The 16310-nt window shown below is 45.0% G+C and overlaps 3 protein-coding genes across 3 annotated transcripts in view; 1 reads left to right on the top strand and 2 right to left on the bottom strand.

The window, feature by feature from the left end:
- ZNF154 (zinc finger protein 154) overlaps positions 1-10657 on the top strand; it is a 37986-nt gene extending 27329 nt beyond the window's left edge. The window contains exon 5 of the mRNA XM_037731702.1: positions 8737-10657. The gene's annotated coding sequence lies outside the window, so the exon portion shown is untranslated. The remainder of the gene's footprint in view (positions 1-8736) is intronic.
- On the bottom strand, positions 3976-12470 carry LOC108289912 (zinc finger protein 551). The gene is made up of 3 exons (XM_017509528.2): positions 12174-12470; positions 9912-10035; positions 3976-8787 (listed from the first exon to the last, which is right to left on the bottom strand). The coding sequence occupies exons 1-3, from the start codon at positions 12252-12254 to the stop codon at positions 7052-7054; spliced, it is 1941 nt and encodes a 646-aa protein (XP_017365017.1). The 5' UTR covers positions 12255-12470; the 3' UTR covers positions 3976-7051.
- A 2415-nt stretch (positions 12471-14885) lies between these two features.
- ZSCAN4 (zinc finger and SCAN domain containing 4) overlaps positions 14886-16310 on the bottom strand; it is a 13761-nt gene continuing 12336 nt past the window's right edge. Inside the window, exons 3-4 of the mRNA XM_017509535.2 lie at positions 15941-16106; positions 14886-15854 (exon numbers count right to left, since the gene is read on the bottom strand). Of these exons, the coding sequence (XP_017365024.1) occupies positions 15115-15854; positions 15941-16106 (906 nt within the window). The 3' untranslated portion in view covers positions 14886-15114. The remainder of the gene's footprint in view (positions 15855-15940; positions 16107-16310) is intronic.

Genomic DNA, 16310 nt, shown 5'->3' with positions numbered 1-16310 from the left:
TTGTTTTTTTCCTTTTTGTGGAAAACAGGGTCTCGCTATATTGCCCAGGCAGGTCTCGAACTCCTGGGCTCAAGCTATCCTCCCGCCTCTGCCTCCCTAAGAGCTGAGATTACAGGCGTGAGCCACAGCGCCCGGCTAAATAGCCCATTTTTAAAGCCTGATAAATCTAAGTACTGGCAGCCAGCCTGCAAATGTAACAAACTGCATGGCTCATGCACCTAGGTCATGATGAGCACAGAATGTAGATGAGGGGTCAGCCCATAAAAAGGAAGAAAGTTTTGTTATTGGGAAATCAAAACTTAAGCAGGGAAGGGGATTGGCATTTAACCTTTTAAGTGAGATAATGAAACTTAGGTGACATCTGGGAAGATTGTAACCCCGTAGTACTTGACCAAGGAGGAACTCCGGGGGGAGGGACAGGGACTTGCAAGCGAGGAGATAAATTACCTGTTGTTAACTGCCCCAGATGTTATAACTGCCCCAGATGTTGTAACTGCCTGCCAGACACCCAATCTTGCAAGACTGTTACTGAAAGTCTCACTTTCACTATTCACGCCTCTAAGTCTATTCTTTGGGTTTGGATGGGTGAGTGTTTCTCACATAAGCAGCTGAGGTCTACACTGAACTGGGTGGCTTCCCTTGTTCCCTTTATTCCCCTGACTGGAAATGAAGGAGACTCTAGGCAGATTCCTCTCTGCCCAGTCTGCTAAGCCCAGAACATAAGTAACTACACTGGGACATTGTTACCTGGGGCCTCAAGTCCTTCCCCATAAACCTGCTTCGCATGGTCACCATTGCCACTGCCTGAACACCTCCAACAGGGTAACTGGTGGCACTCCACCACATCACTCTGTCAAAACCACATGCAATGATTTATTCCTAGGGTCCAATTCATTCATTTCTGGCATCTAAACACCACCAGAGGATGCTTCCTCCACACCACACTGAACTGTCACTCAGTTATCAGTCACTATTACAGACACTGGAGGGAAGATGAAGAGTTGAGAATGTCCAATATGATCATCACCATGTCTCTGTACCCATGGCTTTCCCCACCCATCCCTCTAGAAGGTGTCCTTAGTCTCAGCTGCTCCTCCCCACCCCTGTGTAAAATCAATGACTGACAATGAGTACTAAGTCCCAAGAGTGTTCCTTCTCCCACCTGCAGTTGACCAGCTACTTCTGAAACTGGCTGAATCTGGGCTGAGCCCTTCTATAAAGCCCATAAACATCCTCTTCTCCTGCCTAGATCAAACCTGCTCACACATGTACATTTCCAGGTTGTGCTGGTGTTATGAACCAGTTCTCTGATCTGACTCTCACCAGTACATCATGTAGTATGCAGTGATGGGTGTAGGTAGTAATATTATCACCTCAGGTTGTGCCTGCCGCATCACAATTGGCACACAGAGATAGTGCAATTGTGTTTGTGGCCCACACATCAGATTTTTGGGTGTTCCTATCACATGTCTGTCCCACAAGTCTCTGTGGAGACTGCTATGGTGTTTCAGTATCTCCATCCTGTCTCACAGGTCCCTTGCGTGTTTTGCACATGCCTGTGTGTTTCATGTTTCTCATACATGTTTTCTGTTGTGGATGTGGCTTACATGTATGGCTCCAGACTGTACTGGGGAGTGTCAGCTTCCTACATCTGTCAGTGTATGCCACAGATGTATGTGTATGTTGCTAGGGTGTGCTGTCACCACTACACACCTGTCTCACAGCCAGCACATACAATACCTGTAATGTTTATTTCCAGGCTGCCCATGTTGTGATAGCAAAAGACACATTGTGTTTCCCGGTTTGTCACCACCATAAACCTGTCCATTTGGAACAGATCTTAATTACTCGTTTCATCAATATCTAGTATACAGAGTTAGAAACTAGCCTAGGAGACCCTGTCTACACACACACACACACACACACACACACACACACACGAAAATGTGAAATGTGAAAATCTGAAATAGGTGGTGAGGAATTTTTAAAAGAAAATTACTAACTAGTAACGCTACCCCCTCCCCCAAGCTAAAGATTTAAACATAAGACCTAACACCATAAAAACCCTAGAAGAAAACCTAGGCAAAAGAAACTATAATTAGAGTGAACCAGCAACCAACAGAATGGGAAAAAATTTTTGCAATCTACCCATCTGACAAAGGGCTAATATCCAGAATCTACAAAGAACTTAAACAAATTTACAAGAAAAAAACAATCCCATCAAAAAGTGGGTGAAGGACATAAAAAGTCATTTTTCAAAAGAAGGCATTTATGCAGTCAACAAACATGAAAATGAGCTCATCATCACGCTCATTAGAGAAATGCAAATCAAAACCACATTGAGATACCATCTCACACCAGTTAGAATGCCGATCATTAAAAAAATCAGGAGACGGGCCGGGCGCGGTGGCTCATGCCTGTAATCCCAGCACTTTGGGAGGCCGAGGTGGGTAGATCACGAGGTCAAGAGATCGAGACCATCCTGGTCAACACGGTGAAACCCCGTCTCTACTAAAAATACAAAAAATTAGCTGGGCATGGTGGCGCGTGCCTGTAATCCCAGCTACTCAGGAGGCTGAGGCAGAATTGCCTGAACCCAGGAGGCGGAGGTTGCGGTGAGCCGAGATCGCACCATTGCACTCCAGCCTGGGTAACATGAGTGAAACTCCGCCTCAGAAAAAAAAAAAAAAAAAAAAAAATCAGGAGACAACAGATGCTGGAGAGGATGTGGAGAAATAGGAATTATTTTACACTGTTGGTGGGAGTGTAAATTAGTTCAACCATTGTGGAAGACAGTGTGGCGATTCCTCAAGGATGTAAAAATAGAAATACCATTTGACCTAGCAATCCCATTACTGGGTATATACCCGAAGGATTATAAATCATTCTATTATAAAGACACATGCACACATATGTTTACTGCAGCACTGTTTACAACAGCAAAGACTTGGAACCAACCCAAATGCCCATCAAAGACAGACTGGATAAAAAGAAAATGTGGCACATATACACCATGGAACACTATACAGCCATCAAAAAGGATGAGTTCATGTCCTTTGAAGGAATACGGGTAAAGCTGGAAATTCTCAGCAAACTGACACCAGAACGGAAAACCAAACACAGCATGTTCTCACTCATAAGTAGGTATTAAACCATGTGCTTTCATTAGAACACATGGACACAGGGAGGGGAACATCTCACACTGAGGCCTGTCAGGGGGTCGGGGGGCCAGAGGCAGGACAGCAGGGGGTAGGGATATGGGAAGGGATAGCATTAGGAGAAATATCTAATGTAGACGATGGGGGATGGATGCAGCAAACCATCATGGCATGTGTATACCTATGTAACACGTTCTGCATATATATCCCAGGAGTATAATAATAATTTAAAAAATTAAAAATTTGGGTGAGGCATGGTAGTTCACACCTGTAATCCCAACACTTTTGGTGGACAAGGCATTCCAGACCAGCCTGGCCAACATAGCAAAACCCTGTCTGTACTAAAAATACAAAATGAGTTGGGTGTGGTGGTGCACACCTGCAGTCCCAGCTACTTGGGAGGCTGAGGCATGAGAATTGCTTGAACCTGGGAGGCAGAGGTTGCTGTGAGCCGAGATTGCGCCATTGCTCTCCAGACTGGGCAACAGAGCAAGACTCTGTCTCAAAATAAATAATGAAAAAATGAGAATGAAATTGAGGACCAAGCATGGTGGCTCATATCTGTAATCCCAGCACTTCCGGAGACCAACGCAGGAGGATCTCGAGTCCAGGAGTTTAAGACCAACCTGGGCAAAATGGCAAAACCCCATCTCTACAAAAACAAAAAATTAGCCAGGCAAAGTTAGCCACACACCTGTAGTCCCAGCTACTTGGGAGGCTGAGGCAGTAGAATCCCCTGAGCCTGGGATGTTGAAGCTGTAGTGAGCCATGATGGTACCACAGCACTCTGTCTGGGCAACAGTGAGACCCAGTCTCAAAAAAAAAAAAAAAAGGAAAAAATTTCCTCCGATAGAAAAAGAATTGTTAAACACAACAAAGAAATTGTATCATAGAATAATGAGGAAAATTCCAACATGTCTTTATTACTAAAGATAGCTATTTGGCACTGTGTTTTAATTTTTTTTAAATATAAACTCATCTTAAAAAAAGCAGAGAAAACATATGAACAGATATTTTACCAAAGGTACACAGGTGGCAAATAAAAACATTAAAAAATGCTTAACATCATGAAGTTTTAGGGTAATGCAATGAAAACCACAGTGAGATACCACTATTCATATATATATATATTTTTAAGCCTTTCTTTCTAAACAAACCACAACTCATATATTAAAAGAGCTAAAATAAAAAAGATTGGCCATATGAAGCTCTGGCAGGGATGTAGAAGAACTGGAATTCTCATACACCCTTGGTGGGAATACAATAGGAAACATCCGTTTAGATCAGTTTGGCATTTCTTAAAATGTCAGACATTCACCTACATTGTAACTTACACATTACAGTTTGAGTTATTAACATAAGGAAAATAAAACAGGTCCACATAAAGAACCGAACGCATGTAGTTACAGCAGCTTTATTTGTAATATACAAAAATCTATAAATAACATAAATGTCCCTAAACACATGAATAAACAATGACTTATCCACAGAACAGCATGAGACTCAGCAACACAAATATTCATCATTGCTGAATCTCAAAATACTTATACAGCATGAAGAAAATCAGTAAGAAAAAAAAGTCCGTGTGTGTGTGTATGTATATATATAAAATTTAAAATTCCAGAAAATGCAAACTAATTTACTGTAAAGGAAATCAGTTGATCCATGAAAAGCTGGAGAAGGCAGAAAGAGATTATAAAAGGATACAAAAAATATATGGGTGACAGATAAATTCATTTTCATGGTTGTGATGATGGTTTCATGGCTTTACCAAACTGTGCATTTTGGATATGGATACTTTGTTGCATGTCAATTATACAAATTAGACCTTCATAAAGCTTTAAAAAGTGGTTCAAAATTAAGAGCCTAGATGTTCCACTTCTTTTTTTTGAAAGTCAGGTTGGTAACCTGATACGGACTCTACCATCTCTCTCTCTCCTTATGCCCTGAGAGAGGCAACCCTGCCTCAGGGGCAGAAAATTTTGGCAAGCAATGAAGACTGTTGCCACCTGAATTAATAGGAAAACACTGGCTGAGTCACAAAAGCCACATTCCTAAATTGCAGAATTCTCTCTCAACTTCTCTCTATTCTTAATCTCCTGCGTGCATAGCAATGGCCTTGAGATGAACAGCCCATAGAGGATATAAGGAGCCACAAAACCTTTATGGACTCTTTTCTGACACTGATCTCAGCCATAAGAAATGGTTACAAAGATCCTGAGAATTTCTGTACTCACTGATCCCACACAGCCATATTCACTGGAAAATTTGTAGATGAACTTTTAGAAGTTCATTCCATCTAATTTACTGCAGTCTTCTCTACTCCCCATTTGCCTAGAGTTTTGGTCCCAATTACAGTTGTGCCTGGAACTTCACCTCTACACCTATAGTCTGAAAACAAATGGAATCAGCCTACACTGACTTACACATCATGGCACATGGCTCCTTTGCAGGACCTGGGAAACAGATTCCCCTCAATGGTGCTAAGAATTATGTGGTATTTCTTGTGAACAACTGAACAAAATTTACGTTCACGGAAGCACTGCACATTGTCACAACTGCCTCTTCTTTTTTCTTTTTTTTCTTTTTGAGATGGCATCTCAGTATGTTGCTAAGGCTGGACTCAGTGGCTATTCACAGGCGCGATCCCACTACTGATCAGCACGTGAGTTTTGACCAACTGCCTCCTTTTCATGGTGGCCTCTGACCTCACAAAAATGGCAACAGATCACAATACAGGAACACAAAGCCTGGCAGTCTTTACTTTGAGGCCTTGGGCAGCAGGCCAATTACATCAATACAGGACAAAAACCTGCTTCTGCCATCACATTGTTCCTTATGAGCACAGAAAATTTGAGATCTCCACAAAATCTGTCCACCCCTTCATGCTCATATCACTATTCTGCTTATAAATCATTGTATACAATGAATAGAAACCCCAAGATTAAAGGTGCATAAATTTTTAAAAATCTTTGTTTTAAGACAGTTTCGCTCTTGTCACCCAGGCTGCCGGGCAATGGTGCGATCTCGGCTCACTACAACTTCTGCCTCCTGGGTGCAAGTGATTCTCCTGCCTCAGCCTCCCAAGTAGCTAGGATTAAAGGCGCCTTCTACCATGCCGGGCTACTTCTGTATTTTCAGTAGAGATGGGTTTCAACACGTTGGTCAGGCTGCTGACCTGGACTCAGCTGATCTGCCTGCCACTGCCTCCCAAAGTGCTGGGATTACAGGACTAAGCCACGGTGCCCAGCCTTTTTAAAACCTTTATAAAAAGATCACAAATCAGAGCAATGTGCACCAAGCAGTTTCCAAGCTGGTGAATCAGAATCTGGAAAAATTCATTACAAGCATCATGTGAGACCAACAATGTCTCCAAAAAAAGTAATCCTTCTTAGAAAGCTGACAGTGTAACTCAGATTGACTCCTCTGGACCACAAATGGGACAGGTCTATACTCTAAAGTCAGAGAAAGGACATGAGTACCTCCTGCATCCTTGGGCTATTAATAATTTCCCCAAGCAAATGGGAGAATACAGAGGTTTATTTCTCTGAGCACTGTGGGGAAGTGACTCATGCACATTGTGTATACCTGCCAGGTGGTAGAGGTAAAATGGCTTCAGCCTCAGAAATGGGCAGTGACATAAATCAGGCTATGGACCTGCACAGATTACAAATTACAATGAACCTCCTCAAAGCTTCCCACATACCTGAAGCTTACATAGAATCCCCCATTGTAGATGCTGAAAGTTTAAATTTAGGAAGATGGCTCCCACAGTCTCCTCCAGTGCTATTATACCAAATAAAGAAACAGCACATTCCCTTCACATTTAAGGCTTTTCTTCAGTGTGAACTTTCCTCAGCTAAATGAGGTTAGATTTCCCACATTCACTGCATTCATAAGGCCTTTCTCCAGTGAACTCTTTGGTGTTGAATAAGGTTAGATTTGTGGGTAAAGAGTTTCCCACATTCACTGCACTCATAAGGTCTTTCTCCAGTGTGACCTCTCTGGTGCTGAATGAGGGTAGAGCTCTGGCTAAAGGATTTCCCACATTCACTACATTCATAAGGTCTTTCTCCAGTGTGAACTCTCTGGTGTTGAATGAGGCTAGCACTTTGGCTAAAGGACTTTCCACATTCACTACACTCATAAGGCCTTTCACCAGTATGAAGTCTTCGGTGCTGAATGAGGCCAGAGCGCTGTCTGAAAGATTTGCCACATTCGCTGCACTCATAAGGTCTTGTGCCAGTATGAATTCTCCTGTGTTGAATGAGGTCAGATTTGCGGGTAAAAGATTTTCCACATTCATTGCATTCATAAGGCTTTTCTCCAGTGTGAACTCTTTGGTGTTGAATCAGAATAAATTTGCGGCTGAATGACTTCTCACATTCACTGCACTCATAAGGCCTATCACCAGTGTGAATGCTGCGGTGTCGAATAAGGTTAGAGAATTGCCTAAAGGATTTCCCACATTCGCCGCACTCATAAGGTCTTTCTCCACTGTGAATTCTCTGGTGTTGAATGAGTTCTGATTTGCAGCTAAAAGCTTTCCCACAATCACTGCACCGATAAGGCATTTCTCCAGTGTGAACTCTTCTGTGTCGAATGAGATTGAATATTTGTCTAAAGGATTTCCCACATTCACAGCACTGATAAGGCCTTTCTCCAGAGTGAACTCTCTGGTGTCGGAAAAGGTTAGAGCTTTGTCTAAAGGATTTCTCGCACTCACCACATTTATAAGGCCTTTCTCCAGTGTGAACTCTCTGGTGTTCAATGAGGTTAGATTTGTAGCTAAAGGTTTTCCTACATTCACCACACTCATAACGCACTCCTCTGGTGTGACGTCTCTGGTGGTGAATGAATTCAGATTTATGGATAAAGCCTTTCCCATGATCACTGCATTCATCAGGCCCTTCTCCAGTGTAAACTATCTTAGGTAAGTTTAGGTGGCACTTTTTGCTAAAGGATTCTCCACATTCACTACACTCAAATGTCTTTGGTCCAGTGTGAATTTGCTGGTGCTGAACAAGTGTGTTCTTGCAGGTGAAAGCTTTCTCACATTGACTACACTCATAAAGCCCTTCTTCAGAGCAGACACTCTGAGGCTGAACAAGTGTGTGTTTGTGGCTTGAAGCTTTTTTGCATTCATCCCACTTGTAACAATTTTTTGCCCCATAAAATGCCTGTATATGCTTGCTGCTGCTACTTTGTGGCTCCTCACCTCTAGGAGTGGCTTGGTGTTGGAGTAGGTCCATGGAGGCTGGGAAGTCCTCCCCACAGGTAAAATAATTCAACACATGGAATCTGCAGCCTGTCACAAATGTAGCCCCATCCATACTCCTTTTCCAGGGTTCTTCTTCATTGTTATGCTTTTGGTGCCGGTGAAGGTCAGCACTGAAACAGAAGCCTCTCACACTTGTGCCACCCAAGTACGACTTTTGCACAGGGGATGTGGTTTGGTGCTCAGCCTCAGGCAAAATGTCTTTCAAGACTGGGACACACATCTTAACCTCACTGAGGTGAGTTTTCTGGGTGGGTGTATCCCCCTGAGAAGTCCTGACCTGTAACTTTCCTCCTACAGATACACTCTGCTCAGAAGCTATCGCCTCATTCTCTGTCCCATGGCAATAACCTGAAAGCAGAGAAATACTGATGAAATGCATGGCGACTTCCATGAAAGTGGAAAGATATATCACAAAAGGTGTGAAACACAAGAACTGAGTGCATGGAACTGTTCTGAGAACAAGGGAACTGGGGAGGAATAGTCTGCTTTGAAGTACTGAGCTTTTGGAGATTACAGAGGAGATGTCATTTCATCACACAAAGGACATAAGAATCAGGTACAGCACAGAAGGAGGAGGAGGAGGAGGGTCTCCAACTCACTCTCAGCCAAAGCCCTCAGAAGGACTTTGCTAGTCATGTTTGCGCTGCGCAGTAGGCTGCTGTTGTCCAGTCCTAGGTAAATCCAATTGAAGCCGGGTAGCTGGTGATCAAAGAGGACTATTTGAGGCTGTGTGCATACCTCATAATACAGTGAGTCAAGACTAAAGAACACTGAAAAAAGTGAGCTATGGAGAAGAACAAGTGACACACTGAGACCACGAGGGTTGAGGTAGCCAAACGCTGGAAGTGACGATTAAATGACAGTTCAGCACAGTAATAAGTATAGGGAAGTAAAAGTAGAAACGAGGTATGGCTAGTGGCACTTGCACCAAAATGCTGCTGGGCACATTGCAGGTTCCTGATATGATTCTAACACAACTATGATGTCATGCCCTTCCACAGCTGTCACTCACCAAGGCCAGGCCTCCTCTGAGACCATCTTGCCTTGTTCACTGTGTGAAGCAACTAGGGCACTCCCTGCAGCCCTCACCGTGTTACCACATAACACATGAATAATTTAAGTCTCTAGGAAAGAGAGGACAGGGGAGTAACCAGCACTCACAAAACAAACAAAAAACACTCAAAGGAGGGTCTTGTCAAAGAGCTCCATAGTTCATGTAAGGAGTAACCATGACAATGCCTGCAATTGCTCATATAGGTGTACATAAGAAAATGGCAGCTAGAGGAAAAGGTCAGAAGGTACCATGGGCCACAAGGTACCATGAATCTGTACACGGTCAACCTGACAGGGAGAAGACAGGAAAGATAAGATCTACTAGGCTGACAGCAAGACTCCTGAGACAGAAGTAACTCTGGGGTCAAAAACTAAGGCAGAGACCACTCAGAACACTGGGAGGGATGCTAAGACCTTACCCAGGGAGGTTACATGTGCAAAGTTCTCCAGCATCACATCACAGTACAGGAACCTCTGAGCTTCATCAAGGAGCTCCCACTCTTCTTGGGAGAAATAAATGGCCACATCCTCAAAGGTCATACCCTGTCATAGCAGGAATAGTTCAATCCACGATCAGACTTGGAGTTCATTATCCTCTCGCCCCCAACATCCATCCTGGGGTCACCCTATTACCCACTTCGGAGGAGATAACCAGCCATGGTGCCACCAATGCCTACTCTCTCCCCACAGTTCCACTGAGACCAAGTCCTTGAATAGCAACAATAGGCATGTGAACAGATAGATGCTATCTAAGCTCTAGGCCTGGCAGGTACAGTATACCTCTTTTTACTCATAAACACCAGTTAGAGAAGTGGCCTTACAGACAGGAAAGATAAGATCTACTAGGTCACCTTTTACCCCTATGACTCACCCTTTACCCCTATGACTCCAGTTCACCCACAAAGCCCTGTTTATTCTCTCTCTTCTCATGCACGTCACTCTTTGAACCACACCTGTCTCACACAGCTGCATTCCCATAGCCACAACTTCAAAGGTCACACAACTTTTTCACTATGAGTTCATTCTATTATGAAGAACTCATAATAGAGTTCTTAATTTGGGATCTTCCTAGGATCCCAAATTCATCCCCGCTGCATCTACCCCTGTTGATCTTCCTCTACATCTTCTCATATGAAATAATAAAACAGGGCCTGCTGACACTGATGCCCCCTCTCTCCTCATGGTCCCATTCGTCATTTTGTTCTCCCATACCAATAACAGGCAGTTCGTCAAATATCTAAGCTCTGAGCCTGCCATGCAAGGATCCACACACTCTCTTGTATGGAAACTCTCCTGGAACACTGCAGACCATGGCTCCCAAACACAACCAAAAATCTAGGGTCAAACTTCACCCTTGTATCCTGAACACCAAGGGGCCGCCACTTCACATTCTTGTCTCCAGGTGCACATCACTCTACCACACCTCATAGTGTGGGAGTGACACTCCGCCACAGCTTACTCCCTGCCTCACACCATGAGCATCTCCTTGGTCTCCCCACTGGTTACTCAGCACATCGGGCCCAGAGAGTGGTTGGCAAATTGAAACACAATTCAGTACTACCCCAGATCGGTCGGTTTCCCATGCTTCAGCCACCGGGAGCCTAAAAGACCTAAGCCAGATCACCTCCCTGTTCCACTCCAAACCTCCTATTGTTACTGTTAAGTAACGAATAGATACTCAATTTCTCAGGGAACTATTCCAGGTCTGACTTCTACCCCTCTGTTCCCTGATCTCATGAGAAGAAAAGAATTGTCGGTTCCTGAACCATCTCAGACTCCTCTCCAAATCTTTGCGTATACTGATAATTATGGCTTGGACAACCTTCTACATCTCCAGCTGCCAACAACTTAGTATAATCTGACCTGGACTTAGGACTCTGGGCTTGTATCTGCTCAACGTACCAGGACCCAAGGCTACTAAAAGAGTGGCGGGAAAGCAGATCCAGGATCAAGTCTACTAAAAGGGTGGTGGGAGAGCAGATCAAGAGCACCACTTGTTCAGAGACTGTAATGGGTGAATTCAGGACCAGTCACACACACCACTCCCCAGTTAGGCTCCATAAGCGATTCTACAGTTATGGGAATCTACAGAAACAGAAAAGCCACGAGAGTCAGGAACCACCACTAGGTTCCACAGGCTCAGTGGAAAAAGCCACTTTTGGAGCCAGGTGGCCTGGGCTGGCTGCACTATCTCTGCACCTCAGTCCTCAGTGCTGACTTTACCAGCTGTGTGAGCTTGGACAAGAACTCAATCTTCCTATGTCTAACTACTATCACCACTCTTCAGCCTGTTCTTCCCTTGAGCAACGTTTGGAAAGCTTTAGGAAATCCTAGCCCAGTGTCCCTATCTGTTCACAAATGTTCAAGGCTGCCAGTTTCCTCAGAACGGTCAAATTCCTTAGGTGCAATTCTGTCTCACTCCATGTTCCTGCAGAAACGAGATGGGTCCCAGGCTCCTGAATCCCCCTAGCTTAGCAGCAACCCCAAGCTCTGCACGTGCCAGTGCCCTTGCCCGTCACGTTTCCCTACACACTGGGCGTCATAAACGGGCCCCACCCACAAGCGCCTTCCTTTCACAGGCACTGCGGCCTAGGCTGCAGGGCTGTGAGCAGACGCCCCTCGTTGGGTCTTCGGGCTTGTGTTGGCAGAGGGCAGGCGAGACCCAAAGACGCAGCACTCACCCGAGCCGGGTCCCTCAGCGCGAATGCCGCCATTGAACTCGGTGGACTAGGCGAGGAGCGGCGGGCGACCGGGGCAGGCATTCGAACACAGAGGTCCCTATCCCGGGCCTGGCACAGCTCACCCCGGGTGGCGTCGAGGAGCCTCAGACCCACTTTGGCGCCTTCTCTGTACAGTGTCTCAGTCGCGACCCCAGCTGCGGAGGTTCTGTTGGGATGGACAGACAGGAGAGAAGCCAAAATAACCACCGCGAGGAGAACGCAGGAAGTACCGCCCCGTCGTCCTGCGCATGCGCGGAAGTGCGCCTATCCTGGTCTCTCATTGGTTCAACTTCGCCGCCATTTAGCGATCTCCGCTCTGGGTAATGTAGTTTCCTAAACTCCACAGAGCTCTTCCGAGTATATCCACTATTTTGACTTTTTTTTTTTTGAAGATGTTTATTGTTAACTTTTTATTTTTTTTCTTTTAACTACACCTGAAGTTTATTGTAACTTCTAAGGGAGGAATTAATAAAATATTTTTTTGTTGGCAACTTTATTTTATTTTTACAGACATTTTAATTTTTTTTAGACGGAGTCTAGCTCTGTTGCCCAGACTGGAGTGCAGTGGTGCGATCTCGGCTCACTGCAACCTCCGTCTCCAGATTCAAGCGATTCTCCTGCCTCAGTCTCGGAGTAGCTGGGATTACAGGCATGCGCCACCACACCCGGGTAGGTTTTGTATTTTTAGTTGAGATTGGGGTTTCGCCATGCTGGTCAGGCTGGTCTTGAACTCCTGACCTCACGTGATCCGCCCACCTAAGTCACCCAAAGTTTTGGGATTACAGGTGTGAGCCACCGCGCCCGGCCTCAAGCGGTTCTCTTGCCTCAGCCTCCTGAGTAGCTGGGATTACAGGCATGCGCCACCACGCCCAGCTAATTTTTGTATTTTTAGTAGAGACGGGGTTTCACCATTTTGACCAGGATGGTCTCGATCTCTTGACCTCGTGATCCACCCGCCTCGGCCTCCCAAAGTGCTGGGATTACAGGCTTGAGCCACCGCGCCCGGCAAGCGCAGACTTTTTAACATGCATATACTATGTAGAGATGGAAGTCTGGGCGTTTAGTGTACGCATCATCTGAATAGTTAACATTGTACCCAACAGGTAATAATTTTTCAGCCCTCATCCCCCTCCCACCTGGGATTGGTAAAATTAAAAAATAAGTATAATGGTTGCTCCTATAGGCACACTGCCTCTGGGGTGGCCCCGTAAAAAAAAAAAAAAAAAAAAAGACAAGTGCGGTGGCGCATGAGTGTAATCCCAGCACTTTGGGAGGCCTGAGGCTCTGTGATCTTTTGCCCTGCCTCCAAAAAAAAAAAAAAAAAGGGATATGTCACTCCTGAATATAATCAAGATTCAATAGTTTAATGTTCACTCTTCTTGAAATATAAAATAATCTCCTAAAGAGAAACATGGCTGTCTACTGCAAAGGTTAAGCCAGCCTCACGTGGAATAAAGGATGGCAATTGTAATGGTAAGTACGATGATCTTTTTGCTTCCCCCGGTACGGAGGCCTTGTCTTCCCTAGCTTAAGAGCGGAAACCAAATACTGTACACAACACTCCGGGAACGACGTCCGAAGCCCCACAGCAGTTGAGCTGGAAGAAAGTGCCGTGTGGGAGTCCAGGAGTCTGCGCAGTGCCGACCGACACTAGATCCCAGAAGGCAACGCGGCTGGATGGCGACGACAGCAACTGCTAGAGGCCGCTGGAACGCCTGGCTCCGGAGGGACGTTTCGGGAGACCGCGGCTCTGGGTCACCGCGTTCCGCTCGGACCTGCCGCCTCAGTTTACAGCCCAGTTTCCCTCGTCTGCCTGTCGGGGGACTCACTTTCACCCACTTTGTCTCCACGATCCGGCTTATCAGGCGAACGCATATGCACCTGCGCAGAACTCGCCACCTACTTCAGCTACCAGAGAGCAATGCGCGCTGCGTAATGGACTACAAGTCCTAGAAGCCTTTGTTCCAACATTTTCATCCAGGGACTTTAACCGAAGAGCCTGCAGCGGGAGGTCTTGGGCATCAGTGAAGTCTGGCTGTAATCACTGAAGGAGGAGGGATATAATCACTGATGTGCGGCGTTGGGTGGAGTCCAGAGGATTATTGTTTATTTGCAGGACCCGTAAAACACCCAGTCAGACTGGCAGCTGGTGTGTCAGAGATCCATTAGATTAAAAAAAAAAAGAGAGAGATGGGAGTCTTCCTTCCTTTATGTTGGTTAGGCTGGTCTCGAACTCCCGACCTCAGGTGATCCACCCACCTTGGCGTCCCAAAGTGGTGGGATTACAGGAGTGAGCCACCGTGCCTGGCCATCTCTTTTTATTTATTCATTTATTTTATTTTTATGTTTTGAGAGAGAGTTTCGCTCTTGTTGCCCAGGCTGGAGTGCAATGGTGCTATCTTGGCTTACTGCAATCTCTGCCTCCTGGTTCATCCAGTTCTCCTGCCTCACCCTCCCGAGTAGCTGGGATTACAAGAGTGTCCTGTGCCATCACACCTTGCTGAGTTTTGTATTTTTAGTGGAGACAGGGTTTCACCATGCTCGCCAGGCTGGTCTCAAATTCCTGCCCTTAGGTGATCTCCCCGCCTTGGCCTCCCAAAGTGCTGGGATTAACAGGCGTGAGCCACTGCGGCTGGCCCCATCTCTTTTTTTAAAAAAGGATATCAACATTACGGATTCATTAATTTATTCAACAGAAATTTATTGGTTATTGGAAGTGTTCCACTTTCCCAACCACTTGGAATACTTTAGTGAACAAAACTGATAAATTCCATGCTCTGCTTAGCCTTACATTTTAATGAAGACAAAAAATTGAAAGCATAATCAGGAAATCATATCTTATATTCTACAGAAATATACATACTTGCATATGTATTTATACACATTACAACCGACCAGCAGCTTAGGAAGCTTTTGGTGTGGAGGGAACACTTGGCAGGATAATTTTCTTATGAGTCCTCATATGGCGGTGGTACGTGGATGACTGGCGGTAGCTCGTCTTACAAAAGGGACATGTATAGGGCTTTTCTCCTGTGTGGATTCTCTCATGAGACTGCAAGTTGGTTTTGTGGCTGAAGGACTTTTCACACATGCTGCATGTGAAAGGCTTCTTTCCTGTGTGAATTATCTGATGCACGCGTAGGTCTGATGTCTGGAAGAAGCCTTTTTGACACTTAGGACAAACAAATGGTCTCTCATTCCTGTGTCTTCTCTGGTGTGCTAGTAAGTGAGAGAGATACCTAAAGACCTTGGGGCATTCCTCACATTTGTATGATTTTCGAACTCCATGGGCTCCTTCCTGATGTACCTCACGTGCGTAGTTTCCCTCATTGCTTTGGTGGGTAGGGGCATACTCAGGGGAGGACTGCTCTGGCTGTGAGATAAACCCTGGTCCCATCTCCATAGGGACACCTTGAAAAGAGATTCCGTTTATGGACCCTTCCTGGGATCTAGCAGTGCCTTGCTCTCCTCCTCTTGAGTTCTGTGGGTTTGCACAAGAAACACCTCCCTCTTCAGGCCTAGGACTATTCTCTTCCTGGATAATGATTAGGGAAGCTATTTGATTGCCTTGATTAGTAATATTTTTGTTTACTTGAGTAGTTTTCAGAGAACTGTTGCTGCCATCTTGTTCATCTTCATATCCTGTGAAAATAGACACTCACTGAAGTTGTACTCAAGAAGGAATCTGCATAGAACATTCCTCAGTTGTGCAGATTCACCTAACTTACCTTGTCCTGTTTCCAAGGAAGTATCTTGGGAAGTCTGGAAGTGTGTCTCCATGTTTGCTTCTCTTGGCGTTTTGGCAGACATTTGTTTTGTGAGGTGAACAATGACATCTTTTAAGGGCATATTCTCAGAAAACAGAGCTTCCTGTCCCTGCATGTGGACATGGACCTGTAAGAAAAACCAGATCACTGTTGCATCTGAATCTGTTGTGTAACAAAAGATTTTTTGGAAAACTGGCCCTCAACAGGCTCTCACAAGCTCCCTCAAGTATGGTCTACCACATAATTTTGTCCCATCGTTATCTCTGATGGTGTTATTCTTTTTTTTTTTTTTTTTTTTTTTTTTTTTTTTTTTTTTTTTTTTTTTTTTTTT

This window comes from Cebus imitator, unplaced genomic scaffold (assembly GCF_001604975.1).
Source record: "Cebus imitator isolate Cc_AM_T3 unplaced genomic scaffold, Cebus_imitator-1.0 Scaffold417, whole genome shotgun sequence".
Taxonomy (NCBI): domain Eukaryota; kingdom Metazoa; phylum Chordata; class Mammalia; order Primates; family Cebidae; genus Cebus; species Cebus imitator.
Note: the sequence above shows the minus strand (reverse complement) of the source record. Positions and strands in the feature narration are given on the sequence as shown.